Source organism: Zosterops lateralis (assembly GCF_965231275.1).
Source record: "Zosterops lateralis genome assembly, chromosome: 30".
Taxonomy (NCBI): Eukaryota; Metazoa; Chordata; class Aves; order Passeriformes; family Zosteropidae; genus Zosterops; species Zosterops lateralis.
Window position 1 is genome coordinate 6,081,860 of NC_139790.1, and position 26,839 is coordinate 6,108,698.

Below are 26,839 nucleotides of genomic sequence, written 5' to 3' on the forward strand. Positions count from 1 at the left end.
GGGGCGGTTTTGGGGCGGCGGCGAGGCCGATCCCTGACCTCGGTTAATGATTCGCCGCCGGGCGGTTCCCGCTGCCAGCGGCGCCGCTAGGCAAACAGCAGGTCAGGGATCTGGGCCCAGGGGTCGGGGGGACACGATGGGGGACAGCATGGTAGCAGGGCCGAGGAACGGGGAGCCCCGTTCAGGGAAGGCACGGGGAGCCTTCCCCGTGAGAGAGGGTCACGCGTGAGGAGGTGTCCGTACCCCGGGGGGTGGGGAGCACGCGGCGATGACTGTCCCATTTGGGGGTTACCACCTCGGGGTGCGCGACTCGGTCCCGGCTGTGCTGCCCGAGGCGGGGCCGGGCACGGCCGGTGGCCGGGGCGGGGCTATTCCGCAGGGCCCCGTTAAAGTGGTGCGGCCGAAGGCGGTGCCCGGAGGCAGTGGCGATGGGCAGCGAGGGGCAGCGGGGCCCGGCGGCGGGGCAGCGGGGCCCGCGGCAGGGCGACCCGCGGGCCCTGCGGAGAGACTGCCAGCACCGGTGGGCTGGGGATGCGGGGAACTGGCGGGCAATGGGGGCAGCAGGACTTGGGGATGCGGGGCGAGGGCTTGGGGAAGGATAGGTGGGAGGGCACATGGGGAGGGGAGCAGGACTCGAAGAAAGGGCCCCGGGGTTCAGGTATGGGAGAGGACAGAGGCCCTGGCTGTCATGTGGACATGCCGGGGTGGGGGCAGGTCCAAACAGTAGTCACTATCCCCTCTCCCTGCACACCCTCTGCCTCCCCTCCCTTCTCCAGCTCCATAGCCTATTTTTCTGCTCCAATAACTTGCTATGGGGGACTTGGGCTGGGATGAGCACACGACCCTCCCAGAGCACTGACCAGAAACTGGGATAGGAAAACACGACCCCATCTCTTTCTCTGCACCACCCCCAGCCCTAAACCTCTCCTCGCCCCGTAACTCCCCCCATGTTCCACCCCAGGATTTTCGTCAACCGGAGCCTGGCGCTGGAGAAGATCAAGTGCTTTGGCTTTGACATGGACTACACTTTGGCCAGTGCGTTTTGGGGGGGGCTTAAGGCAGGGAGGGGTAGTGGTGGGATTCCCCCAGCCCCTGCCCACATCCCTCTTTCCCCCCTGCAGTGTACAAGTCCCCTGACTATGAGGAGCTGGCCTTTGCCCTGTTGCTGGAGCACCTTGTTGCCATTGGGTACCCTCCTGAGATCCTTGCCTACAAATATGACCCCACCTTCCCCACCCGGTCAGTTTGTGGAGGGGGTCCCAGACATGGAAGGGGAAGGGAAGTGAGCCCCCCACCCACTGACAGCTGTGTGGTGCAGGGGGCTGGTGTTTGATGCCCTGTATGGGAACCTGCTGAAGGTGGATTCCCACGGGAACCTGCTAGTCTGTGCCCATGGCTTCCGCTTCCTCAAGGGGTGAGTCTAGGAATTCACCACCCCTGGGGCAGGGGGAAGTTGAGGGGTCCCTCAGGGTGGAGTACAGCACCATGCTCCCTCCCCAGAGCCGAAATCCTCCACTATTACCCCAACAAGTTCATCCAGCGGGATGACATGAAGCGCTTCCACATCCTCAACACCCTCTTCAACCTCACAGGTGAGTGAGAACCCCCATTGTCCTGGCCCTCCCACCACCCTAGGGTGGTGTCCTGCCCTGCACCCCCTCTCACAGCCCCCTCCCCCACAGAGGCCCACCTCTATGCCTGTCTTGTGGACTTTTTCACCAACTGCTCCAGATATGTCAAGTAAGAGGGAGGTGGTGGGTGGGGGCTTGGTATTGGATCAGACAGGGGATAAATCTTGGGAGAAGTTTCCCTTAGCAGGGCAGCCCCTTCACCCCCTCCATTCTTGACTGTTGCAGCTGTGACACAGGCTACAAGCATGGGAACCTCTTCATGTCCTTCCGGAGCATGTTCCAGGATGTGCGCGAGGCCATGGACCATGTCCACCTCTCTGTGGGTGCAATGGGCAGGGGCTGGTGGTGGTGGGTGCTGAGAGTGCTGGGGTTTTCCCAGACGCACATGCTGGGAGATTTTGGCCAGCCTCACCCCACCCCTTTTGCAGGGCTGCCTCAAGGAGAAAACGCTAGAGAACCTGCAAAAATATGTGGTGAAGGATGTGAGTTGTGCAGACCCCTACTCTGCTCCCCTCAGTCAATTCCTTGTGGCTGCCTCTGTGCTCCCCCCACTGACTTGCCCCTCACTAGCCCCGTGTGCCACTGCTGCTGAGCCGCATGAAGGAGGTGGGGAAGGTCTTCCTGGCCACCAACAGTGACTACACCTACACTGACGTGAGTAGGGAGTGTCCATGTTCCCCACCACCAGGTCCAGCTGGTCCTGGATGGGGGAGGCAGAGGGGATGTGTTGAAGCACAGGCAGGGTCTGCCTTCCCTGGGGGCAGCAGTGATGATGCCAGATGTCCTTGCAGGCCATCATGTCCTACCTGTTTGACTTCAGCAATGAGGACAAGGTGAGTCTGTTCCCAGTGTGGGCTGGGTGGGACGTGTTGGGTGCCATCAGCATCCTCTTGTTGACCTCCTCCCCGGCATCCATAGGCTGACGTCCCACAGCGCCCCTGGAGGTCCTATTTCGACCTGATTGTTGTGGACACCCGCAAACCCCTCTTCTTTGCTGAGGGCACTGTCCTGCGCCAAGTCGACACGGTGGGGACCTCTTCCCTGCTGCAGCACTAGTTGGGGTGGTGGCCACTGTTTAGGCATTGAGGGAACTCCCGTGGGCACAGCAAAGTAGATTCATGGCTGGTTGGACACCAAGCAGGCAGAGATAACTGTGTCCCCATCCTGGGGTCCTCTTGACCTGCAGGACACGGGGAAGCTGCGCATTGGGACATACACTGGCCCCCTCCAGCACTGTGCTGTCTACTCTGGTGGTAAGTGTTCAGCTGGGCTCTGTCTGGGCTCTCTGAAAAGTATAGGGGAATATACTCACTCCCCCTTCCTCCCCCCCCCCCCCCCCCGCCCCCAACCTTGACCTCTGGCTGTCAAAGGCTCCTCAGATGTGGTGTGTGACCTCCTGGGTGTGAAGGGCAAAGACATCCTCTACATGGGGGACCACATCTTTGGGGACATCCTCAAATCCAAGAAGCGTCAGGGCTGGCGCACCTTTCTGGTGGTTCCTGAGCTGGCCCGTGAGCTGCAGGTCTGGACGGAGAAGAGTGGTAAGCAGTGCCAGGCTGGGGAGACAGACTTTGCCATGCAAGGGGAGTAGGCCTGGAGCCTCCTACACCCCTCGGTGGCAAAACTGCCTCAGTGAGCAATGCCCTGACCCTCATTGTTGGTCGTGCTGGGCAGTGGGTGATGCTTGTGCACTGAGCTGGCCCTGTTGCCTTGCAGAGCTGTTTGAGGAGCTGCGGAGCCTGGATGTTTTCCTGGCTGAGCTGTACCAGTGAGTTAGTTGGGGTGGGAGACAAGCAGGAGTGGGAGCACTTGTGGGGAACCCTCCAGGTGAGCCCTTAGCCGGGTCTGATCCATTCCAGGCACTTGGACAGTGGCAGTAATGAGCGCCCAGACATCAGCTCCATCAAGCGTCGGATCCAGGTGACACCCAGGGCACTATCCCAGCTGACATACAGCTTTAGCTCACCACCCTGCCACAGCGTCCTCTGTGGGGGGCCCCCCAGGGGCTTTTGGGTGCCCTGACTGTCCTGCTGCACCTACAGAAAGTCACACATGAGATGGACATGTGCTATGGGAAGATGGGCAGCCTCTTCCGCTGTGGCTCACGTCAGACACTCTTTGCCAATCAGCTGATGCGCTATGCAGACCTCTACGCTGCCTCCTTCATCAACTTCCTCTATTATCCCTTCAGCTACCTCTTCCGGGCACCCCCTGTCCTGGTATGCAGCCCCCAGCCCCCACTGGTCACCCACTGTGCCTCAGTTTCCCTACCTGCTTGAGGGGGGCATGGGGCTGATAGAGGTGTTGGGTGGGCACCCAACCCATTGGCTGGCTGGTGCCAGCCTCTCTCTGGGAGTCTTGTCCGCCTGCCCACAGATGGCCCATGAGTCAACAGTGGAGCACTCTCGCCTGGACTCAGGAGATGCTGTCACTGCCCTTCCTCCCTGGCTGGCCCAGCATGATGATCCTGGCCAGCAGGTGGGTGGCAGGGAACAGAGGGGCAGAAGGACATGAGCGTCCTGCCATCCTGATGCCCTTGGGAGTCCTGTGCCCACTGACCCCCTTCTGCACTGTCTCAGGTCCCCCAGGACTCAAGTGGGGAGGAGGAAGATGATGGAGAAGCCTGAGCATACCCTGACTGCTGCTATGCCAGGTGCCAGACCCACAGGAGGGCATTCAGTGGCCCTGGACCACTTGCACTGCCACATCGAAGCCACTTATGGCCAGCTACCACCTCTAGTGGCCACAGGTGGCTGGTGACTGACCGTGGCCCCTGATTCATGGTCCCTGTCACACCTGTCCCTGGGCAGTTGGGACCTTCTCCTGACTGTGCCCAGAGACAGAGAGGCCCCCCCGCAAGCCTGCTAGCTCCTGCTCCTTTAACTTCTCCTCACTTCTCCCACCAGGCTCAGTGACAGCCTGGGGCCATCCAACACCAGGGTGAATAGGCCACTGCAGTTGGGGTCCCAGCAGCTCCTGCCCCTTTAGCCTCTGGGCCTGGCCAGGAGCACTGCAGTGCCGGGTGGAGGGGGTGGGGCTCTGGAGGTGACAGGTGCTCCAGTGGAAACCCCTTCACCTGCTGTTCCCCTCTTCCTTTTTCTACCCTTTTCTATTTATAAAAGATACTCAAAACTCCTGGCACTGCAGAGACATAAAATTGGCTGCTTGAAAGGAAGACTGGTTTGTCCCTGCACCTGAGAAGTGGAGACAAAGAGCAGTCTCCAAACCCTTGTCCAGCCACTGGGACAAGTGCAAGCCCCTGGGGAGAAGTTGGCAGCCCCAAGTTATCACCACCTCTGCAGAGGGGGCCAGGCCAGCAGCACTCCACTGAGTGGAGCCAGTCTCATGCCAGAATTCCAGCACACTGCTCTGAAAAGTTCTGCCAGCATCCATGACTCAATAGAGATGCTGAGCCAAGGCTGGGGTTGGGTGCATTGTGAGGGAGAGGGGAGGCAAAAGCGCATGATGAGGGCAGGACCACTGCTTGCTGGGGCTGGGTGGATGACAGTAGGGCTCCCCTCCCACCTTCCGCAGCTGCCATATAGGCACTGTTCACAGCAGAGAACACCTGTCAATCCCCTTGCCAGCCCCTTGTCTGGTACCTTGTGCTGCTGCCTGCTCCAAGTACAGGGACAGCAACAGAGGGGCCCTGAATGCACTTACAGGGCTGATCTGTCCCCAGTTCCCAAACATGTCCAGAAGTGGAGGGCCCAGCCTGCTGCATCTCAAGGTTCTCTCCAACTCTTGGTGCTGCTGTCAGTCTTGGGGCCTGCACAGAATCTGCTGGGGCACTGAAAGTCCCCAAGCCCCTCAGGCAGAGCTATTGCTACCACCTGTGCCTCCAGACACCAGGTCTGCATATATGCCTCTCAGTAGGGGACATACAGATGCTGTCCAGGTAGGGCATGAGGCAATTCCAGACCAAATCACTCAGGACATTGCTTCCAAACACTGGGAGGTGCCTGGAAATCACACCATTCTACAGCAGGAAAATCAGAGTGTGTGTCATGTGGCAGAGGAGCTGAGGGCAGTCCTGGGAAACACAATCCCAGGAGACATAGCTGGTATCTCCACACCATTCACTAGCCCACACACATCTCTACCACAAGTTTTAATATATGTAAACTAGCATTTAGATATTTGATACAGGCTTATTCTGTGCCATCCCCTCTACATCTGAGGGGCAGCAAGAGCAGTCAGGAGCGTGTGTGAGGCAGCATGGTGGGCAGGCAGCCTGCCCCTGCTGGGAACCCCTTGGGAGCTCTTGAGGGGAAATGATCTCAAACCCTCCAGCTCTGTCACTTCTGGCAAAGCCACATTCTTCCGGAAGAAGAAGCAAGTCTCCTCAGCATCCAGGATTTCACTGAGGGATGACACCACAGGGTCATGGTCCTTCAGCATCTCTGGGTAGTGACTCCTAGCCCTCTCAATTCGTACTGAGCGCCGCACAGGTGTCAGAAATTTCAGTTCTGGGCCTTCCATGAATTCCTGTCCTCTATGGAGAGGACAAGAGCCTTGGGTAAACCCTGTGGAGGACCACCAGCATGGAGAGTGTGTGCTACCAGGAGTAGGAGGTTCAGCCTTACCTGGATGCAGATGTAACCTGTAACTTGACTGAGAGGGGAAGAGAGGTCATAGGCCTCCCCTCCAGGCCTGGAGTTGATGCTGTGGGCTGTCTCTCACCTGGACAGGGTGTCCTAGGCTCCCAAGAAATGGGTTCCTCTGCCTTTTCTCCTGGCAAGAAAGGAAAACGGCAACACAGTTGCAGAGAGCAGCTGCTAGAGAGGGATTATACCTCGGCACTCTGGATAGGGGCAGGGCACCTGTCTGTAGAGGCTTGCTGGGTCAGGACCCTCCCTCCCTAGCCCAGGCAGAGTAACAGTATCCCATTTTTCAGATCAGGATTCCAGACTTTCACAACGCTCATCAGGAGGGACAGGAGGTTCTCCAACAGACTATACACTGTGCTGCTTCCTGGCTGGCAACACCAAGGGAGCCCCCGCCTGCCCATGGTCCAGTCAACCCCACAACGCTCACGTTACCTTCCAATTTTTGGCCAGCATCCTTCAAAATACTGAGAGCAGTTTCCCTGAGCTCCTCGACTGGCTGCAGGAAAAGCAGAACATGGGTCAGGGCAGGTCTGGCATGGGAATGGAGACCAGAGTTACATCTGAATAGGAGGAAAGGCTTTTGCTGCACGACACCCTGTGCTGAGAACAGCAGGAAGAGGCTGCAGGATTCCCTTTAGCCCAGAGGAATCCACCAGTGCCCAGCACAGCTGGCCAGGTGCCCACCCTGCATGGGCATATCCTGCAGCATGGAATGGGACTGGCAGTTCTAAAGGACTTTTTCACCAGTGACTAATGCTGCTAAACTTGTTTCAAAACCTGGCCCCTGGATCTCGAGGAAGGCCTCTAGTGCAAAGGCAGGGAACACAGGGAGCTGGCATGCCCCACTCACCTCAGCCCCAGCACTGACTGCTTCTCTGTACAGCTGCAACACGTCAAAGGGGCCATTCCGGGCCAGCAGCTTTGCTTGGCAGATCCAGAATTTGGCAAATTTCTCTGCCTGGGGCACAAGGGATAGCACTGCCACGAGCTCCTCTGCATGGACACCCTGGAAGGAGAAGGGTAAGCGCCTCAAGAAAGGTGTCCATGGCATGGACAAGTGTGTGCACCAGGAAGCAGTCCATGCCTGACTACAGCTTCTGGCACTCTTCAGGAGGAGGGCCTCTAAAGTCTGAGTTTGCAAGTCTCCTACATAACCACATCAGATAAAAGCTGTCCTGCCTCTATCGTCCCCTTGGATAATTGAGTCTAGTATTTCAGAGGGGTGTCAAAGGATAGACTTCAGTGCCTGGCATTAACTAGGGCCAGTAAACCTGGGAGCAGGCCTAGCATTCAGTGTTCCCAGCAACTGTTGCCCACCAAGGCCCTACCTCAAGCTGTGACACCCACTAGGGATCCTCCCTCAAATCGGTTCAATCAGCATGGGCTGCTGCTGGAGACTGCACTGCTAGGTTCCAGGACACTGTCAGTGACATACACAAGGCCCATGCTGGCTTTGGCTGGGGTAGAATTAATTTCTTTCCCAGTGGTTGGTATGGAGCTGCGGTTGGGATTTGTAACAGGCACAAATGTGATGATAAAAGGTATTTTCATTATTGCTGAGCAGGATTTACACAAAACCAAGGCCTTTTCTACTTTTTGTGCTGTGACACTGGCAAGGAGGCTGGGGATGTGTGGGAAGCTGAGAGGAGATACAGCCAGGAGAGGTGACTCCAACAGACCAAATAGATATTCCAGACCCTATACCCAGTACATAAAGTGGGGAGACATTTGGAGTGATGCTGTTTGTCTTCCCAAGTCACCACTACATGTGATGGGGTCCTGGTCTCCTGGAGGTGGTAGAGCACTTGCCTGGCCATGGGAAACATGGAGTCAATGTTTTGCTTTGCTTGTGTGCACAGCTTTTGCTTTCCTAATTAAACTGTCTTTACGTTAACCCATGAATTCTTTGTCATTTACCCTTATGATTCTCTACCCAGTCCTGCTGGTGGAGGACTGTGTGAGAAGCTGCATGGGGCTTAGCCGTTGGCTGAGGTTAAACCACAACAGTCTTTTAACACAGTACCTCTCTATTCTCCCAGTCAGCACAGCTCACTGCATGCCTTTGGCCTACCCATAACTTTATGAGGACTTTTATTTTCCTATTTTTCCCCTCTGGGAACTGAACATTTGTTCCCAATCTGTCTTAGCTACTGGAGAGGTATGGCCCTCATCCCCGACACACTCCAGGAGAGGAGAAGCTCATTCAAGCAGCTCCTTTCCCATTCCCACCTCCTCAACGAGCTTCAGGCACTCAGTTAATATGTTGTTGATCTTTGCTTGGCAGTGTTGCCCTGGATTCTCTTGCTCCTCTTTTGCTTTGACCTTACTCCAGGATGGCTTCACTGCCTGCTTCTGAAGCAGTGTCATTGGTGGCCGCTTGTATTTCTTGCCTTTGGATGCCAACCACTCCTCCAGCTGTTTCCTGTCCAAGGACCAAGAGATCACAGTTACCACCCCAGTAGCTTGGCAAGAACTGGCTGTTTTTCCTTGGAATCTCCCTTTAGCCAACTTCAGCTGCTTAAAAAGAATCAGTACATCTATTTCAGAAACACACCTGAGCTCTAGACTGGGAAAGGAAAACACTCTCAAGCATAAGCCTTGAGGCTTAAGCGGGAGAGTGGCCACACACTCTCCTTCCACTGATTGAATCAGTCGGTGCGGAACACGGTGCCACCCAACATCATCCCCAACCCTTTCTTTTTCAGGCCATCAACCTCCCAATAAGCTTTTGCTGATAAAAGACTTTGGACTCTGTTTTCAGCAGGATGGTGCTGGTTCACCCAGTCAAATCCTTTAAATTTGCTGTTTCCTGGAGGCAGGACCCAAACGGCCAGAGCTGCCACTTACTTACGATCTGCAGCTGATGGGATCCTTGGAATGCGCCTAGCCTGCATGCTACTTTCCATTGGCAGCTCTGGTTTAAGCTGATTTCTCTGACTTCTCAAATCATCCTCAAGTACATGAGTTTTGGAATTGTGTATGCTGTGAGAACGGTTTGGATGACCTGTCCCTTGGGATGCTGCTATGTGTCCAGGAGGCACCACCTTCATGTCCCTCCTATCCATCCCTTCCTTAACCACGGGCCTTGACCATGGCAAAGTGACACCTGGGTTCAAGCTGGATTTCAGGTTTGTGGTCCCCTGGGGCTTGCCCAAGGTTGGAGGCTTGGTGGGAAGTCTTCTCACTGGGAGAGGTTGGCTGTGGTGCTTCAGACTCCCACCTGGAGCTGTGCCAGGTTGCCCCACTGTAGTAGTTTTTCCCTGGCTTGTCCCTGGGTTTTTATATAGCAATTTAGCAGAAGCAGGAAGGAACCAAGAGGGCTGCAGTGGCTGAGTTCTGATACTTGTATTTTGAGATATGCTCTTGGATTCTGGCATGGTTTTCCTGAATTTATCCAGAACTGGCTCTTCCTTCTGGCGGTTAGTAATTCTGTCTTTTGGACCCAGAACAGGCCTTGACATTACAGCTGAGCTCTGCCTGTGGGCCAAAAATCTCTTCTTCTCGAGACTGTTGGCATCAGATTGGAAAGTTCTGATCAGCTCCTGGGATGTGGAGGCTCGTGGGTTGAAGTTTTCCTTGTGGCAGACCAGCCTGTCCTGCAGCCCCTCATTCAGGGAGTGAGGTGCCCCAGGAGGAAGGTGGTCATTTCCCACCTGAGGTGCTGCTGCAGTGACAGTCTCCTGTGCAGACTTCTGGTTCCTTTCTGGATTTAGATGACCAGAGCTTGAAGGTGGGACACTGCCTCTAGTCTGTGCAGAAGCAGGAAGTCTCATGTTGCTCCCTGGCTGCACTGGATGCACCCCTCCTGCTCTCTGGGATGTATTTGAAGGCTTCTTCTGAGCAGTCTGGCCAGTGTGCTGCGAGGATTTGGCTCCAAGTTTGCCATCCTCTTGAGCACCCTCCATCACATTCTCAGGAACATCCTTCTTGTTCCTGTCAACCTGGAAAGACAAAGCAGCGCTCAGCTCCAAGGAGAGCGCAGCTTGGTCAGACCCTGACAGCTGGCCCAGGAGACAGTCATGTGACAAAGCAGCTGTCAGTACAACAATAACAGAACACCCACCAGGACATCGGCAAAGGCTCAGTCTCCCAAACTGAAACTCCTAACTAAGCTAAACTCCTTTGAAAAACAGCTAGCTGACTCATTGCCAGCTATTTAGCAATCTGTAGTATGTCCCCCATTTGGAGTCAGGAACTCATGACCCTGACTTGGGGATGTGGTTTTCAAATCAAGTTACAGATCTGAATTGCAGCCAGGATGAAAAATTATGATGACTAAAATACTTCCTCTTGTGACCCGATAAGCAAGCGATCCTGAGTGAGATCTTTTGAGCTCTCTTGGACTCTATGGGCTGGGACCAGCATCTCCCTCTGAGTGGGGCTTCTCAGAGCCAGCAAACTCTCATGTTTGCTGTACCTGGAGGAACAGCAAATGATGTCAACAGAGCCTGGGCTGATGCCCCCTTTCCCCAAGGCTCAACCCTTTGCCTGTTGAGAAGATACAAAGGCAACAACATGAGTCCTTCACTGAAGCTGAGGGGAATTTTTCACAGATATATACCTTGTACAAAGGTCTATGTACGTGAAAGTATGGTCTATGTGTGTGAAAGTATACTAGAGCAAATGTTCCATGAATGTGGCTTTCCTTGGTTCTTAAGTACTTTAGATTTTTAAGTCAGGCCTGTAAGCAAGTTATTATTGTGCTACAGTAAATTCTATATGAATACTTTGTTAAATTGTTGAACTTAACCTATTCGTTAAGTGCTGTTAAGTTTAGTGCTTCAGGCCTAAACTGTTGGTCAAGCCCAGTGCTCAGATTAGCAAGGCAGTATGCTCTGAATCTTGTGACTCAATGGACCATCCTTATTCCTTTTTATCCTTACTCTTTCCTTCCCCTGTGCCACTCCCCCAGCCTCCACATAGACAATTTTTGGGTTAGTTTTGGTTTTAGATTGATTAATTTTAGCTTGCTTTTTCTGTATGTGCTTTAACCATCCAGTAAGTAGTAGAGTGAACCTTGACAATGAACTTTGTCATGCTTTCACTTTATTATTAAACCTGCTTTTGCTGATACATTTACCAGTGATTCTTTAAGCAACCATAAAACACTCATTCCCAACAAGGGACTGACCTCATTCTGCCCAGACTCACTTAAAACATGAAAGACTCAAACTTCCTACTTACATGTTTGAATTTAGAAACTGGTTCTAAGGGTAGATTCAGGTGATTAGTCCAGACCTTTAAAAAGGGTCTGTAAAAGTACAACAAGTTACCAGGTCATTTAATGAATTATCAGGTTATTTATCAGCCATAAGAAAAGCAGAAAGAGTTAAATATCTAACCCACTGCTGGTTGTCTCAGACACAGGAGCTTAGGAGTAGCTTTCAGAAATCAAAAACCTGTCAAGGAATACTACCACATACTATTAATTCTCATTCTTTTGTGTAGCAACAGAAAAGCAACACAAGCCATTAACATCCAAAGTTGTCACTTCCCATGCACAACAAAACTAACCAAAATGATTCCTGCAGGTGGTGATCTGGCAGGTAGTTTGGAGGCTCCCAAACTGCCCTGTGTGTCACAGACAGCTGAGGTCATGCTGCTGCCATGCTGCGGGTTATAGTGGTGTCTCAGAGAATTCTGACCAGAGTTCACTGCAGTGTGGCTAATCCACAAGTCCTGCAGCTGTCCAGACACTGTAGCTAAGCAGGAAGGTGGGACAGTAGGCCACTGTCAGCTCCCCAGTTCTGTCCTCCCCTCCTCCTCCACAGAGAACTGGAGCCCTCTGACAGCAGCGAGCTGTGGAGCTCTCCCACCCCTCTGCTCCTGGGTAGCAGTTCAGTCCTCTAGGAAGATTAATGCCTGCGTAAGTTTTTATCTGTAGGAAGGAGCCTAGAGAGTGAGGGGACTATCCTCTGTTCCGCCCAAGTGCTGCATTATGTCAAAAAGAAAGGTCATGAATCTTATTTCTATTAGTGGTGTTTCCCAGAGCCTGGTGACAGGGACTGGTTTGCTCTTTGTGCTCTTTGATCCTGCTTCTTCTCTTCACATATTCCTGCCAGATGCACAGAAAATGCCCCTTCCTGATATTAACATATTCCAAAGGCCACTGGAAGCTGCCATTAAAAACCAGTGGTGAGACTCCCATCACCCTTTCCTTGAGATCTGGTTCCAAATCTGAATTTTTAACAGCAGGGCTTGTTCTGCCAGAGCCAAGATCTGAGATGAGAAAGTTTCACAGTCTCATAAAATATGCAGAAGAGACGCCATCAGCCATTGGGAAATGCCCGCACTTAAACCATTCCGTTGCTCCTGCTGCCAGTAACTACAGACTGGTGCCAGGGTGCTGTGACGGCAGAACCTAGACAGCGAGGCCCTGGCAGGAGCTGGTTCTTTGTACACAGACCAGAGAAGGTAGACACTGGCCAGTGGGGAGAGCCAGCTATACCTCAGATCTTTACATATCATCTCATCCAAGCCCAACATCCTCCTAACTTACTTTGCACTTGGGCATTTCAGTCTTTCCTTAGCTGTTTGGCAATTCGGCAGCCGCCTCCTTCGTTGCACTGCAGAGAGATGACAGGAAATGCAGTGCACACAGCATGGTCTCAGTACTCAAAGAATGAGTACTCATGACAACGGATTTCTGTTACCCTTGAACAATACATTGCACACCTCTCGACCTCCCCACCTGGGGAGCCTAGCAATGCTGCTCCCAGAAACTCCCATGCACACAAGACTGCCCAGAGGCCCATTGGCACTTAAGCTGCCTAACCCTCACAGTGTGATGCCACTCAACACCTCAACTGTGCATGGCTCAGTTTGCAGAAGGAAAGGAGAGAAGCTGCCCACGGTTCTAGTTCAGCTGTGTATCGCACAAGCCTGCACCCATGTTCTCTTCTAACACAAGTAAGAGGGAAGAGCAAGGAGTGTCTCATCAGGAGGACAAAGAGTATTTCTGACACCCCGTTTGGCTGCAGCACCAGGGCATCTCACAGCCAGAGACCAGCATCACCCCATCTGCGCCAGTCTCTAATACTCTCCCAGTCTCACCCGATCACCACATCTCGCCCTGGGCTTTAGGGACATGTCAAGCCTCTCCTGCTCTCTGCTTCCCAAGGCTTCCACTGAGCCCGAGGAGCAGCAGGACCCCCTCCTCCCCCCCCCCCCCCCCCCAGCATATCCCCAATCCTCCCACACTGCCTTCTCCCCTACCGCGTCCCTGGGCCCGTTTTGTGGGCACCTCCCGCGGGTTCACACACCCTCACCCACACCGCCCCCACTCAGTCTCCCTCCCAAGGCCTCAGCAGCCTCCCAGGCCACCCCTAACACCCTCCCCCACAGGCCCATCTTTGCTCGTCTCCAGTCCAGCACACCCACAGAACACGCGGCCTCCCCAAGAGGTACCCGCCCCAGAAGGCCCGCAGATTGCAGCGCCCCCGCATCCCAGGGCCTCAAAGCTCCGTTCTCTTCCGCCTCCACAGGCCCCTGGGCCGCCTGCACCTCCCAGTACCGGGACCCCTCGGATCCAGATCCGAGACTCCCGGCCCCTCACCGGCCGCTCCCAGCCGCTCCATCCCGCGCGCGGCCGCAGCACGTCCACCAGCACGCCCAACAACCGCCGCGCCGTCTTTATTTGCCACCGCCTTCTTCAAACCGACCAATGGAGAAAGCCAAACGCCAGCTCTGGCTCCATTATTGGCTGAATGGAGTAGGAGGCGGTGACAAGGCGTCCCTCCGGCTGTCGCAGTCACTGGGACGGGGCGGGAGTGAGTACCTGCATTGACAGGCGTTGCAACGCAGTGACAAGCCACGTCGGGCTACACTGAGCCAGGCCACAACGTACCACGGCACGGTGTGCAATGCCGTTCCACGTCTGGCCACGCAATGTCATGCCATGCCATGCAATGCCACATAATGCCATACCACGCCATCCAATGCCGTGCAATACCATGCAATGCCATGGCATACCATGCTATACCATATGATAAGGCATGGTGTGTGTGGTGTGAAATTGCATGACATGGTACGCCACATCATACTATGTGATATCATGCCACATCCTGTAATGCCACGCCATGGGTCACTGTCCTGCTGCACTGTGGCCTACTGTGCCATGTGCTGGCTGCAGCTGGGGCAGATGTGACAGTTCCAGGCAGCTGCCAGGGCTGCTGGGGATCCACCATGGGATGCCCACCCCAGTCACCTCCTGGCTGTGGTATGGGCATGGAGACAGAGTGGTGGAGGGTCTTGCATGGGTCAGGGTAGTCCCTGGGCTGTGGAGTGGCCCTCCACTCCCTGGGTTTTCACCCAAAAAGCAGCCAAAGCAGAATGATTTTCCCATCCATAACCCCATCCCCCATGAGCAATGAGCTGAGCAATGCCGTCCTAGAAAACTTTATTTCCACCTCCATCCACATACAAATTAAAAGCAAAAATATATAAGGGGGCACAATAAATAAGTAGCAAAGCAATGGGCAGACACAAAAAATAAATAAATACAGATTGGGGTGGCTCAAGCCCATGGGGCCCAGAGCTGCTAATTTCACATGAGAAATATGGGCAGGGGGGGTTGTGTCCCAGGAGGTTGTACTTAGTACATACAGCCTGAAAACTGGTGACTGCCAGTTGGGTTGATGCAGGGTCCTCAGCGCCCACTCAGCTCATAGGTAGCAATGTTCACCTGGTCTGGGGTGTTCGTGATGCCGACAGGCTGGCGGGGTTGCAGGGATGTGCAAACAAACCAGCCAGGGAAGGCAGCCGACTCAAAGCGAGTGGTCCCCTCAGCTGGGCTGTCCAGGCGGTAGAAGATGAAGCGAGTCAGCTCCACGCTCTCAATATCCCTCCTGATGTCAGCTTCCTATAGCCAGGGGGGAGAAATGGGGGTCAAGGTGGAATGGAGCCCCCAGCCCCACAGAGGACAGACTGGTGAGACCCCCTGCTCACCTCCAGCTGCAGCACGGGCTTGGTGCCACTCATCACACATGACATGTAGAGCTGGTAGCCCTTGATACCCAATGCTACTGGCACCCTTCCAGACCCTGGACCACCCTGCGATGACCAGGGACGGTACAGAGCAATGTTGAGCTTCACTGCAGAGAGAAGGCACAGGTAAATGAGTGGTCCTGGGGTTGTGGGGTGGCTCCTGGGTGGTCCTGGGTTTGGAGACAGGGACATTGGGATGGGAGCATATGCTCTCACCTTTCCGTCCAGCAGAGGGTCCCTGCAGGTGCAGAGCCACCAGCTGGGTGGGTGACTCCAGTACGAAGCACTTGTGGTCAATGTCCAGGATGTCGAAGGACTGGGAGCGAGTGTAGCGGAAAACGGGTGCCTTGGTGTAACTGCCCTTGATGCACTCAAAGGAGATGGGCTCTGTGGGGAGCAAGACAGTCAGGAGGATGCTGCTCCCAGGTCCAAGAGTATCCCCCAAGAATATCCTCTGGCTGGGCTAACATCCCTGACGTCACCCTCATACCAAAAATATCTTCCAAGAAGCTGCCAAGGTCACTATCAGCAAAGTCGTTGTGCAATGGCTGCTTTAGGAACTTGGTCACAGCAACCACCAGGATGGCAGCCTGGCGAAAAGTCCTGGAAAGGTGTCCTTTTGTCACTGTCACCTGGATGCCCACCCCAGGTGATGTCACCTCCAAGTCCAGTCGGGGCTTCTGGGGAAGAAAGAGGATGCAAGGGTGAGAGCCTGGCTTCCATAAAACATGGACCCCATCACTCCCACCACCCCAGCATTACCTTCTGCAGGCAGGGACAGTTGGGGCCATACAAAGTCTCCTCGTTCAAGCTGAAAGGCAAAGGGAGATGGTGAAGTCAAGGTCAGGAATGCAGCATCACATCCCCAAAGTCCTCTCTGGCATGTCTGTTCTTACCTGTTGTTCTCCAGTGTGTCCAAATCAGGAACGAATGCCATTGCTGCCACTGACTGCAGAGTCCTGAGCAGAGACTTCACAGTACCTGCAAACTTCTGAGGCACTTGGCTGCCTGTCCTGCCTGCAGTGCTGCTTGGGTGCTCTCTGAGCCCGGTGTCAGTGTGGCTGGTTTTCAAGAGTCGCTAGAAGGAAGCGCTGTCAGAGTGGGATTTCCAGATTTCGCAATGCCCGGTTTTGCTCAATTACTCTGTTGAGATGGGAGGGCTTGGGGGGTTGGTTGCCTCCAAGCAGTGCAGTGGAGAGGTGGAGCATGGAGTAGAGCAGGGGATGCTCCAGGACCAGAGTATGGGGCACAGCAGGAGATGATCTGGAGCTGGGTTGTGCAGAGCAGAAGGGGCAGAGCAGAAGGATGCTCCAGGGCCGGTGAGTGGGGCAGAGAGCAGAGGGGATATTTGGGGTTGATGTGTGCGGCCTGTGACCACGTGCCAGCCTGCCATTTCGTTGATCCGGCAGAGACTTGGACTCACTGAGCACCAGCTCTAACCCCAATCCCAGCCCCAGCCCAGCTGTGATGACATCCACCCTTGTCAGAGCCAGGGATCGTGGGTGTCCCGGAAGAGGCCAGTGGTGCAAGTGCTGCTACTCCACCATTTCTCCATGGCTTCTTCCTGCACTGCCCAGACCCCTGGTGCTATGGCCAGCTGTGCCTCCTCTGTCACCCCTCTTGTCTTCACTGCCCCAACACCAGTGGGTGCAGGACCCATCTGTCCGCTCAGTTTCTTGTGCCCACTCATGCCAGCCTGGGGACATGGCCTTCAGAGTCATGGCCTTTAGGGACACTCCTCATCCTCATGGTCCATTCAGCATGCCGGAGATTGCATCATGCTGAGAGGGCTGGGGATGTGCGTGGCTGGACTTGGGCTGTTGCGGTGTTTTCCTGGCACCTGTTTCACTTCCTGAAAGTGCCATCTAGCCCTGCATAACTTCTGTGGCCAAGACTGGCACCATCATGACTCACTATCAAGAAACTGCCAGAAACACACAGCTCCCAGAGCACCTCCTGTGCCTTGCTGGGCATCCACTGGTTGTCACACATGGTGGGATATCCCCAAAAGCCTGAGGTGCCCCAGGGCAAAGGGTCCTCCACCACACAGTGGAGGTCCCTAGGCCATGGCAGAGGTCACCAAGGTCCACCCCCACCATGGCCGCTGGGGTCCTGAAGCCACGATGGGAGTCACCAAGCTATGATGAGGATTGTGAGCCACGAACGACGATGGGTGTCCCCAGGTCATACCAAGGGTCTCCAGGCTGTTAAGAGAGTTCTCTCGCCATGGCAGGAGTCCCCAGGCCATACCAAGAGTGTCCAAGCCATGGTGAGAGTTCTCTGGCCATGACGGGTCCCTACACCGTTACAGTGGACCCCAGGACACGTTTGCGCCATACCATGCCACGCCTTGCCCGGACCCGCCCCGCGCTCGGCCCCCGACCCGCGCTCCTCCCCCGCCCCGCTGTTTCGCGCCGGACTGCGCCGCCGCATTGGGCTAGGATCGAAGGGCGTGGCAAAACGGGCGTGGCGACGCGACGTGATGACGCAAGGGCGGGGCGGGGCGGGACCGGTGGTCAGGGTGCTGTCAGAGCCGGGGCCACGAGCTGGGTGTACGGACTCGCCGGTGAGTTCCACGGCAGGGCCGGGCGGTGGGGCCGGACCCCACCGTGCAGGAGGGGTGGGAGCGGGGGCCAGCGCCGGACCGGGGCGGGGGTCGGGCCGGAGGCCGCGCTGGGCCGGGTGCCCGCGGTCGCGCCCCGGTGTCCTTGGCGCCGCCTGGGCGCCTGGGAGGAGGGGAGCGAGGGGGGCGGGATTGTGGGGAGATGGGCAGCCGTGAGGCCAATGGGAAGGCTAGGCTGCTCGCTTCTGTATTATAGACAGCGAGGGGCGCCAAGCCCGGGCGGCGGTGACGGGCGGCAATTGGGGGCGCGGGACGGGGGCAGGTCAGGCGCGCTCTCGGGGGCGGGGCGGGGCGGGGGGGGGGGGTTGTCTCACTAACCCTTCCCGGGCACGCGGCGCTACCGCGCGCCTCACCGTCCTCCCACGCCTTCCCTTGGGCCACGCCGCGGGGCTTCTTGCCGCGGGGCTTCTTTCCGTTTGTCCGGTCGGGGAATGCCGTCCGAGCCCGCGGTGCCTCGCGGAGATGTCTGGTGGTTTCTGGTGGGCTGGGTCGGCCGCGTAGCGGCCACAGAGGGTCTGCCCCGGCCCCCGCCCGCCCTGAGGCCCGCACCTGCCGCGGGCTCGAAGGTGCCCGGTGCTGGATAAGCTGTGGCTGCAGCCGGTGGCTCTGGCCCCGCCGCTTCCTCGAAGGTGGAATTTGTGCTGGTTTTAACCTAGGAAGTATTCCTAAGTCTTAAGTCGTTACCAAGTACCTGCCTAGGCTGACGTCCTCATCCCGGCTGCGGGTGGGTCACATTTAGCACGTTAATCTGCTTATTGGCGCGCTCTGGCCCGTCATCTCTTGTGGGCATTCCTGAGGTTTGACCTTTTGGTGAGGTTTGAGCTGTGACTGGCTGCCCCCCTTGCACTCACTTTCACACTTGCTCCCAGTGTGACCTTTGCATCGCTGTGTGACCCTGATATCCTTTATCTCAGATTTGGTTTCGTACGTCCTTGCTTCTGGTTCTCTATTTTGATCCAACTTTCAATCATCCCAGCTCCAAGCTTGCCTGTCTTTGTCCAGGCTCCTAGCTAACCCTTCCTGCAAGACATCCTCAAAGAGGAGCTAGTTCTGCTCACTTTGGGTCGAACTCTGGCATTAACCTCACTGTTTTCCAGAGAGGTCACTGGATGCTGCTGAGTGACAACACCAAAACTGGCCATGAAACTGGAGATGATGCTGCTGCTTCTGTCCTAAAGCTTTTCCCCTGCCATATGCATGCCTGTGCTCTGGCACCTGATTCAGTTGGCTCTCTGAAATATCACGGAATCATGGAATGCTTTGAGTGGAAAGGGATCTTAAAGATCATCCAGTTCCACCCCCCTACCATAGGCAGGGACACCTTACACTAGCCCAAGTTACTCCAAACCCCATCCACCTTGGCCTAGGACACTTCAGGAACCTAGGGGCAGACACAGCTTCTCTGGGTAACTTGTGCCAGGGTCTCCCCACCCTCACAGGGAAGAATTTCCTCCCAGTATCCCGTTTAGCTCTGTCTTGTGGCAGTGGGAAATCAATCCCCCTTGCCCTGTCATTCCAGGCCCTGTCTAAAGTCCCTCCTCAGCTCTCTTAGAGCCCCATTAGGGACTGTGAGGGTCTCTAAGATCTCCCTGGAGCCTTCTTTTATCTAGGCTGAACATCCCTGACTTTCTCAGCCTTTCAGAAAAAGAGCAGTGTGTGTTTTGCTTTGTAGATTTGATTATGGTGAACTGGGGGAATCCCCAGTGCTGTGGCACTTGTGGTCCTGCACCTGCTGGCCTTTCTTGCTAGGTGTGATTGTGGGCAGGGTGGAAACAACAAGTGGTTCTCCTTTTCCTATGAATAAATCTGTCAAACACTTTGTCTGAATTCAGGTGACTCTGGGTCTTCCTCAAGCTCTTTGAACCAAAACCTTACAGTTTGCAATGGGAAGTGTAGCACCTGTTATACCATGCAGCCAGAACTACAGAATCACAGAATATGCTCAATTGGAAGGGACCCACAAGGATCACCAAGTCCATCTCCTGGCCCTGTGTAGGATCATCCCCAAGAGTCACACCCTGTGCCTGAGAGTGTTGTCTAAATGCTTCTTGAACTCTCAGGCTTCATGCTTTGACCACTTCCCTGGGGAGTCTGTTCCAGTGCCCAAATATCCTCTGGGTGAAGACCTTTTTTCTAATATCTAACATAAACCTCCCCTGATGCAGCCCTTGGGTCCTGTTATTGGTCTGTGCAGGAAAGAGATGAGTATCTGAACTAGATTCAGCAAGACAAACCTGGAAGGCTGGCTAGCAAAATGCTGGCCACGAAGACATGTTGTTCTTTCTAGTTCCTTGTGAAATTTCATTTTAATCTGGTGAACACATGATAACTGCTTTGACATTGGGCTGCTGCTTGTTGAACTGGTCTGAGATAGGGAAACCAGCCAGCTGGGTCACCTCTAGCCTTGCGTCTTGCAGGAGGAGCTGGGTGGAAAGGGCAACTCCAAAAAGAGTTGGTCCAGGTGCCTGCACTTCCTTCAGGATGGTTTCCAGTGCTTTCCTTGGGCTGTGGTGATTGGTTGCATGTGTGTAAAATGCCATGGCCACCCCTATGGCAAACCCCCAGGCTAACCCCAGGCCTCCCAGTACATGCCCTACTGAAAGCTGCAAGGTGGGACCTCTCAAAGGTCAAACACTGGCTCCAGGTTACTTCTCTGGGTTCTCTGAGCAGGGGAGAGCCCCTCTCTGGGTCTTTCATCTGCACTGATATTCCTGGGGCTGGGCTTTTGAGGAGAAGCAGTCTTTCCTGACCCCACTTCTCAAATGCTTTGCACTGCTATATCCCTACTTTGCAAGCAATTTTCCCTGTACATAGTTTCTTCCCGGCTTTATCCTGGTGCATGTCACAACAGACCAAGAAGAAAACCTCAGCCAAGCAGAGTGGTCAGAGAAATGGAAGTCCAGACCTACCTGGGAAGGAGAGTGATGGAAGAAGCTGAAATCAAGAGATGTGGGTGGCTTTGGTGTGGAGTGGCAGCGGCTCGTTTGAGGCCGGTGTTGGGTACCGATCAGACCAATTTGCTTTGCACTTTTGTGACAGGAGAAATGATGATGCCATGCTGCTAGGGATGGGAGAGGCAGCCCTGGCCATACCAAGTGTACTGAGTGAAAACTGCATTTCCAAACCATCAGGGACCTGGCTGTGGGACTGGGTGGATGGATTAATCCAAATTAAAAACTGATCTTAAGCTCGGTTTTCCATGCTTGGGGGAGGGAATGGTCTGTGTTCAGTGCTTTCCTGCAGTAATTTGTAACCCAGTTTTCTGTTCTCCCTTAACAGGAACTTGTGTGAGGCAACAGGACAAAAATGCTTAACTTAAGGACTTGTGCAGCAAAACTGAGGCCATTGACGGCCTCACAGACTGTAAAAACAATTTCCCAACACAGACCGGCAGCACCCAGGACGTTCCAACAGCTCAGGTGCTACAGTGCACCAGTGGCTGCAGAACCATTTCTGACTGGGACTAGTTCAAACTATGTGGAGGAAATGTATTATGCTTGGCTGGAAAATCCCAAAAGTGTACATAAGGTAAGGATTAACCTTGCCAGGATGTCAACTTTACTTCTCTGTGTGTCTGAGCAGTGGGTGCAGGTAAGTGCCACCTCTTGAGGAAGAGTGAATTCATCTGTAGGGACTGGATGTTTCTGGACGGTCCTTCTGCCTCACTTTGCCCAAAAGAAACAGCAGTGATTCCTTGAGCAAGAACCAAGAGGAGTTTTTTCTGTTCAAGAGGGAATGCCGTGGCCTTGGGACATGGGCAGCATCCTGGATCAAAAGCGGATACAAGAAATGGCTTCTGGGAATCCACCTGTAGCAAGCTCCCAATGCTGAGTTTTTTCCATCTCTGGCAGTTCACGAAGAGGGTTGATTCTGGAGTGGAGGATGAGGAAAAGGGGAAAGGAGAGTATTCTCCACTTGGTGACTGGTTTCCTTTTTGTCTCAGCCGTGGGTGGTATTCTGTGTTGGGGCAGATGTAGCTGAGCTTGGCTTTGAGCTTGTGTGTGTAAAGCCAGGCTGCTGATGTACAGACGGGGAGGGGGACAGGGTCTGGTGGCCAGAGGAATTCCCACCAGCTGCTCCTGAACTTAAAACTGGGAAAACAATCCAGCTGAGGGCAGTATATACAGAGGTCTGTCCTGATCTGGATCCCTGAAGCTCTTCCAGCAAGGCCGAGCCCAGCAGGTGAGGGCTCAGGTGGGAGAGGGTGTTCTGAAGCCTGACATCATTTTTTTCCCATCCTCAGTGTTTCACAGTGATACTGTTCCTCCAATGACTAAGTCTCAGCATTACCCAGGGGATTTTTAGGACAGTTTTGAACATGTCCTGATGTGGAGCAGGGATTTTCTTTCTTTATGAGCCATGTGCAGACCAGAATAGAACGAGTGAATGAGCAGTTGAGGGTATAAGAATCCTATGCTCCAGCACTCATGGCAGTTTTGATGTGTCTTCAATGGCACTGATCCCACCCATCCAAAATGAAGGTGCTAAAGTTCTTAACATAGGATTTTCACAGAAATGTTGATATCATGCTTCTTTGGAGGGAAACAAGTGGCTGAGCCAAACTGTAGACTTGGAAATCACAAAACATCTTAGTTTGGGGCCGTTTGCCAAATAGGGACGTGAAAGCTGCCCAAGCACGGGGTACAACCCCTCCTTCAGAGGTGGGATATTGAATTAAAAGCCATGAGCTTAAATACTGTAGCTTGATTTAAAAACAAGTGAGGGTTACACCACCTTGTCCCAGCAACAGGCACAATCATGACTTTGACAGAGTCACAGTGTGATACCAACTCTTTGGTTCCAGACTCTGGACAGTCTTGAAAGTCACTCTGAGCAGATACGAGAGTAAACATCAGGACTGACCACATAAGCTGGCTGGGAAGAGAATTTGGGTCCTATGGCGAGACTTCTGGTTTGCTTCTGGTCTTGTCTCATTAATGTGACTTGTCAGCCTGTCTGTAGGTTGGCAGGGCATGTGCACACTTGGCTGAAGAAGTTGGAGGAGAATTAACGTTGGAAGGACACTCTGGAGCTTCTGCCCTGGCATCCAGCTTGGAGGTGGCCTCTAGCTTGTGAGGGACATCCACCTTCATGGCCAGACCAGGTCACCTGGGGCCTTGATCAGTCAGATTTTGAGCCCTTATGAGGGTGGAGCTTTCAGCACCTCTCCAGGTCCCAAGTCCAGTGTTTATGTTGAAAAATTGCAAATGCGTGATTTCTGGGTGGCTGACCCACTGGAAATCAACATCTCTGGAAGTACTTCCAAGTGCTCAGAGACCAGTGCAGTAATTGACATAAGAATTTTCCCCCTGCGTGGCTGAGACTCCTTTGTGACAACAGGAAGATCACTGAATGGAATGGAGTGAAGTGAAATGAAATAAATGAAATGAGGTCTTGCCATTCCCAGGGAGCAATCCTGAGACTCAGATGGAAAAAGCAAGTATTAGGGACTGCTTTTCCAACAAAACCAAGTTGGAGTCCTGCTTGGTAAAAAGGAGTTGGAGCAGGCAGATGGGACTACATGACCTTTGAATGTCCCTTCCAACGTAAACCATTCTGTGATCCTACAGAATGGGATTGCTGGATTGCTCCAGGTCCCAAAACTTCTGGTGGGCTTGATGCATGTGTTGATGTGGACTTTGCTGGTGCTTCCTGGTGCACTTGGCCTCATTCTAGGCCTTCTCTCTTGTGCAGACTCCATCTCGTTCCAGTGACCTGTTTACCAAGATTCCTTCCCAGCTGCTCTCTGCATTCCTTTGTCCTCTCTGCACTTTTTCATGGGTCCCTTGTTCCTGCTGCAGTGCTGAGCTGCTGTGCTCAGGCTGGACTTGCAGCTATCTCTGGTCGTGTTGGCTTGTAATTCATCAGCCTGTGTGCCCTCCCTGGGGGAGGAAGGTGTCCCTCCTGTCCTTGATAAGCATTGGCCTCCATCCTGCCAGATGGAGGGTCAGATTCTAGGGTGGAGCTCTTGGAAGGAGTCAGGCTGTCACAGGGACTTGACTGAGGTTTTTCGACCCCTGTGTAGCGCAGAGACCAGTTGCTCCTTGCTGTGCTATGTCCCACCAGGGAGGAGGGACACATCGAACTGGGAGGAGCTGGAGTGTCTTCACTATTGTCACCAAAAACCTTTGAGGCTTCCAGCTGGTGTGATGGTCCCAGCTGAGTACACTGAATGCATTTCCTCCATGTAGATACCAGGGGTTTAAATTGCAGAACAAGCTTTAGTGCTCGCTTAAAATGAGGAAGGTAAAAATTAGGTTATTTTACTGCATTTTCTGCATGGAATCCTTTAGTTGAACTCCAGTTTTCAAGTCCGATGAGCAGAGCTGGATAATAACAACAATAGAAAAATAAAAATTAGAACAGAGTAGGAGAAGGAGGAGGGGATGAGTGCCAGTGGGCTGCCACAGCGTAAGTGCTGCTTGCTCCGGGGACTGCATCTCCTGGAAGTAGGGACAGCATCCTCCTGCCCTCCATTTGACCAGCTTGAGTGCTTGGCACAGCCCACACTGTCTCCCTGTACCCTAAGCAACATCATGGGTGCTTCAGGGAAGGTGGCCAAACAGCTGTCGCTGCAAGCGGGTGGTAGCTGCATGGTTCAGCCTCCCTAAGCAGCAGCCCTGGAGTTTGGGTTGAACTGGAGGACAGGGGCACAGCTCTCGCCGTGGATCTAGGCATGAAACAGCCCTTAACACAGACTCCTTAACTTGCCAGTGTTTGGGATTTTAAATTGAAAGGGGTTTGATTGCTCCATCACACCTCTGAAAACTGAAGGTCCTTGTCTAGGTTGATAAAAGACAGCAATGTGCATAGCATGAACCCTTTGCTACTTGACTGCCTGCTCTAAGCAAAGATTACCTGCCTTAAATTTGGTTCAGGCTACTCCTCCTCCTCCTCCTGCAGCCTTAAGTTACGATGTTCATCTTCTTCTCCCTGCCGGAGCAGAAGGTGCTGTCAGACCCGCGGACCATGCCAAGCAGGGTTAATGCTTCTGAAGCCTGTGGCAGGGGAAGGAGCAGGAAGCAGCCTGAGCTGGAGGTGGGAACTGTGTCTCTTATGCACGTCCCAGCCTGAAGCACCCTCAGTGCCTGCAGTGGATGGGAAATGTCACCCCTCTTCCCTTGCTGTACATGCCTAACCTCCAAGCTGGGGCACAAGAGTATGAGCCACACCCTTCTTCAGAAGCTGAATCTGGTAGAAGGTGCTGGTCTGATTTGGTGAGCTGGTTTGGTTTGGTGAGCTGGTTTGGGACTGTTCCCAGTAGAAGAGCGTGCCCTGAGCACCACTCATAGAACTGAGCTCAGGATCCCTCTAAAGCCTGAACTGTCCTGGTCTGTGGCAGGCAGCTGGTTCACCAATCCCACTTTGCCAGTGCATGGACGAGCTCTGGGAAAGCCAGACCAGGCTAATGCTTTGTGTTGTAGTTGTAGGACTGTCTAAAATTGCCCTGAATCTGAGCTCTCTTGTACCCAAAATGTATATCTATGTATCTTATATCCTGTATGCATCTATACAGGGTATAAAAGGGAGTGGAGTGTTCACAGCAGCTGCTACATTGCACAGAGAAGTCAGAGAGGAATAACCCCGTAAGTTTATTACTGCTGTTTACCTTTGGCTAGTGCTAGATTAAGGCAAAGTTCTCCTTCCCATGATAAGGCAGATAACACTGATGGGGCTGTTCAGCCTCTCCCATGGTAGATGTGAGCTCCAGAGGCACCTCCATGCTCCTCAGAAACCCATGGGATAGGGATTCTCTTGGATTCTCTTGAATTCAAAACCACACAGCAGGTTGAAAGCACTTATCAGGGCCCTAGCCTGCCCCGTGCTATCCAGACATCACTTTGTGGAGCAATAAAGCACTCAGTAAAAGTGCCCAAGGTGACCCAGCCTGTGCCACTTGTTTGCAGCGTTTAAAGTGAATCTTTTCTTCCAAAACTGAAACTAATTGCAACTCCAAGATGTATGAATGGCAGAAGAGAGGAGGTTATAAAGGCAACACCCCTGCCTCTGTCCCTGTCCCCACCCACCTCCCAGGTTGATAAGTGCTCCTTTTCTCTTGCCTTTGTTTGCCAGTACATGAAACAACCTTAAACCAACGAGCAAAGTAACCAGCCAGGTTCCTCTCCATCCCAAGGGCACAGCCCATCCCTGGATGCTTGTCCCTCCCTTTGCAGAGGCTGATGGCCTTGGGGGCACCCAGGAGCTCTGGGGTGGGGAAGGGAAGAGAAGGGATGGAAGAAAAAGCAGCTTTCCCTCTTTTCCTACTGAAATTTCCTTTAGCAGTCAGAACAGGGTTGGGTGTTTTCTGTCTTCCCTTTTTTTTCCCCTTGGAGGAGTGATTGTTTATCAGTTACAGTGTCAAAATGTTCCAGATCTTATTTATATTCCTTTAGCGTGACCTGTTACTAAATTTATTCACCTTGTGGAGTCATGTGATGGCACAATGGGATGTTTGGGTAAATTAGGACTGGAAATACCTTCCTGGGCATGTGATGGGTGCTGCAACTGGAGGAGCTCTGGGGGGAACAGCTGAGCTGGGATGACTCCAGCAAAGGGCAGGTTTTCAGTCCTCTCCACCCTGCTTCTAGGGGACAAAAACTGTTTTCTGCTCCTGTCAGGCTCTGCAAATATATGCGGGGAACCTGATGGTTGGTTTTAAGGATCTCAGAGTGCAAAAGACACAGCGAGAGACAACTCAGTTTACTTAATCAAAAATGCACGTTTATTTAGTGCCAACAAATGCAATAGTGGGGAGAGAAATAAAGAATAGTAAGAAAGATAGAGAAAGAGGGGAAGGGGATTATGGCTACCAACGTGGAGGGATGAGTCCTTGAGGCTTAGAGATGCCTATAGACGTGATCTTCTCCAGTGGGGTGTACACAAAAATGAGCGGGGGTCTCCAGAGTTTTTATAGGTTGGTCAAGGTGGGGACCAAAGTGAGGGGCACAGAGCCAAACTGGGAACCACCTGTGTTGAGGTTGAGTGCTCGG

At 53.7% G+C, this 26,839-nt stretch overlaps 4 protein-coding genes across 13 annotated transcripts in view; 2 read left to right on the plus strand and 2 right to left on the minus strand.

Annotated features, from left to right (window-relative positions):
- The first annotated feature begins 59 nt into the window (after positions 1 to 59).
- LOC310920378 (cytosolic purine 5'-nucleotidase-like) lies at positions 60 to 4,802 on the plus strand. 6 transcript variants are annotated; one of them, XM_083880321.1, is made up of 18 exons: positions 60 to 101; positions 962 to 1,035; positions 1,122 to 1,239; positions 1,319 to 1,414; positions 1,501 to 1,592; positions 1,683 to 1,740; positions 1,857 to 1,950; positions 2,060 to 2,113; positions 2,202 to 2,285; positions 2,423 to 2,464; positions 2,550 to 2,657; positions 2,818 to 2,884; positions 3,002 to 3,172; positions 3,348 to 3,399; positions 3,491 to 3,551; positions 3,674 to 3,850; positions 4,008 to 4,109; positions 4,211 to 4,802. In XM_083880321.1, the coding sequence occupies exons 2-18, from the start codon at positions 1,017 to 1,019 to the stop codon at positions 4,256 to 4,258; spliced, it is 1,443 nt and encodes a 480-aa protein (XP_083736447.1). In that variant the 5' UTR covers positions 60 to 101; positions 962 to 1,016; the 3' UTR covers positions 4,259 to 4,802. The 6 variants fall into 6 exon arrangements, with proteins under 6 accessions (XP_083736447.1, XP_083736448.1, XP_083736446.1 ...); XM_083880322.1 differs by lacking the exon at positions 60 to 101 and adding an exon at positions 137 to 233; XM_083880319.1 differs by lacking the exon at positions 60 to 101 and adding an exon at positions 404 to 520.
- Positions 4,803 to 5,729: 927 nt separating this feature from the next.
- CKAP2L (cytoskeleton associated protein 2 like) lies at positions 5,730 to 13,899 on the minus strand. 4 transcript variants are annotated; one of them, XM_083880303.1, is made up of 9 exons: positions 13,797 to 13,854; positions 12,741 to 12,807; positions 11,426 to 11,492; positions 9,089 to 10,182; positions 8,471 to 8,663; positions 7,092 to 7,247; positions 6,674 to 6,737; positions 6,315 to 6,365; positions 5,730 to 6,157 (listed from the first exon to the last, which is right to left on the minus strand). In XM_083880303.1, exons 1-9 carry the CDS (start codon positions 13,816 to 13,818, stop codon positions 5,802 to 5,804), a joined length of 2,070 nt encoding a protein of 689 aa, XP_083736429.1. In that variant the 5' UTR covers positions 13,819 to 13,854; the 3' UTR covers positions 5,730 to 5,801. The 4 variants fall into 4 exon arrangements, with proteins under 4 accessions (XP_083736429.1, XP_083736428.1, XP_083736430.1 ...); XM_083880302.1 differs by having other exon boundaries at positions 5,730 to 6,126; positions 6,218 to 6,365; XM_083880304.1 differs by lacking the exon at positions 11,426 to 11,492 and having other exon boundaries at positions 5,730 to 6,126; positions 6,218 to 6,365; positions 13,797 to 13,860.
- An 841-nt stretch (positions 13,900 to 14,740) lies between these two features.
- Positions 14,741 to 16,191, minus strand: LOC310920380 (interleukin-1 beta-like). Its single transcript, XM_083880327.1, has 6 exons — positions 16,123 to 16,191; positions 15,989 to 16,037; positions 15,717 to 15,906; positions 15,443 to 15,613; positions 15,188 to 15,333; positions 14,741 to 15,101 (listed from the first exon to the last, which is right to left on the minus strand). The coding sequence occupies exons 1-6, from the start codon at positions 16,161 to 16,163 to the stop codon at positions 14,889 to 14,891; spliced, it is 810 nt and encodes a 269-aa protein (XP_083736453.1). The 5' UTR covers positions 16,164 to 16,191; the 3' UTR covers positions 14,741 to 14,888.
- Positions 16,192 to 17,687: 1,496 nt separating this feature from the next.
- The window catches only part of OGDH (oxoglutarate dehydrogenase), a 32,771-nt gene continuing 23,619 nt past the window's right edge, over positions 17,688 to 26,839 (plus strand). For both annotated transcript variants that reach the window (XM_083880297.1, XM_083880296.1), the window contains exons 1-2: positions 17,688 to 17,792; positions 21,129 to 21,377. In XM_083880297.1, the coding sequence (XP_083736423.1) occupies positions 21,156 to 21,377 (222 nt within the window). In that variant the 5' untranslated portion in view covers positions 17,688 to 17,792; positions 21,129 to 21,155. The remainder of the gene's footprint in view (positions 17,793 to 21,128; positions 21,378 to 26,839) is intronic.

Excerpts from the sequence above, each read along its gene's own strand:
- LOC310920378 (XM_083880319.1), top strand. The coding sequence starts at position 429 with ATGGGCAGCGAGGGGCAGCGGGGCCCGGCGGCGGGGCAGCGGGGCCCG. Across the intron at positions 1,593-1,682 it reads CACCCTCTTCAACCTCACAG|AGGCCCACCTCTATGCCTGT; the intron begins GTGAGTGAGAAC and ends CCTCCCCCACAG. Across the intron at positions 2,885-3,001 it reads CTGTGCTGTCTACTCTGGTG|GCTCCTCAGATGTGGTGTGT; the intron begins GTAAGTGTTCAG and ends TGGCTGTCAAAG.
- CKAP2L (XM_083880302.1), bottom strand. The coding sequence starts at position 13,818 with ATGGAGCGGCTGGGAGCGGCCG. Across the intron at positions 12,808-13,796 it reads GGAGCGGCTGGGAGCGGCCG|TGCAACGAAGGAGGCGGCTG; the intron begins GTGAGGGGCCGG and ends ATCTCTCTGCAG. Across the intron at positions 10,183-11,425 it reads CAGTTTCTAAATTCAAACAT|GTTGACAGGAACAAGAAGGA; the intron begins GTAAGTAGGAAG and ends TTGTCTTTCCAG.
- LOC310920380 (XM_083880327.1), bottom strand. The coding sequence starts at position 16,163 with ATGGCATTCGTTCCTGATTTGGACACACTGGAGAACAACAG. Across the intron at positions 16,038-16,122 it reads GACACACTGGAGAACAACAG|CTTGAACGAGGAGACTTTGT; the intron begins GTAAGAACAGAC and ends TTTGCCTTTCAG. Across the intron at positions 15,907-15,988 it reads ACTGTCCCTGCCTGCAGAAG|AAGCCCCGACTGGACTTGGA; the intron begins GTAATGCTGGGG and ends TTTCTTCCCCAG.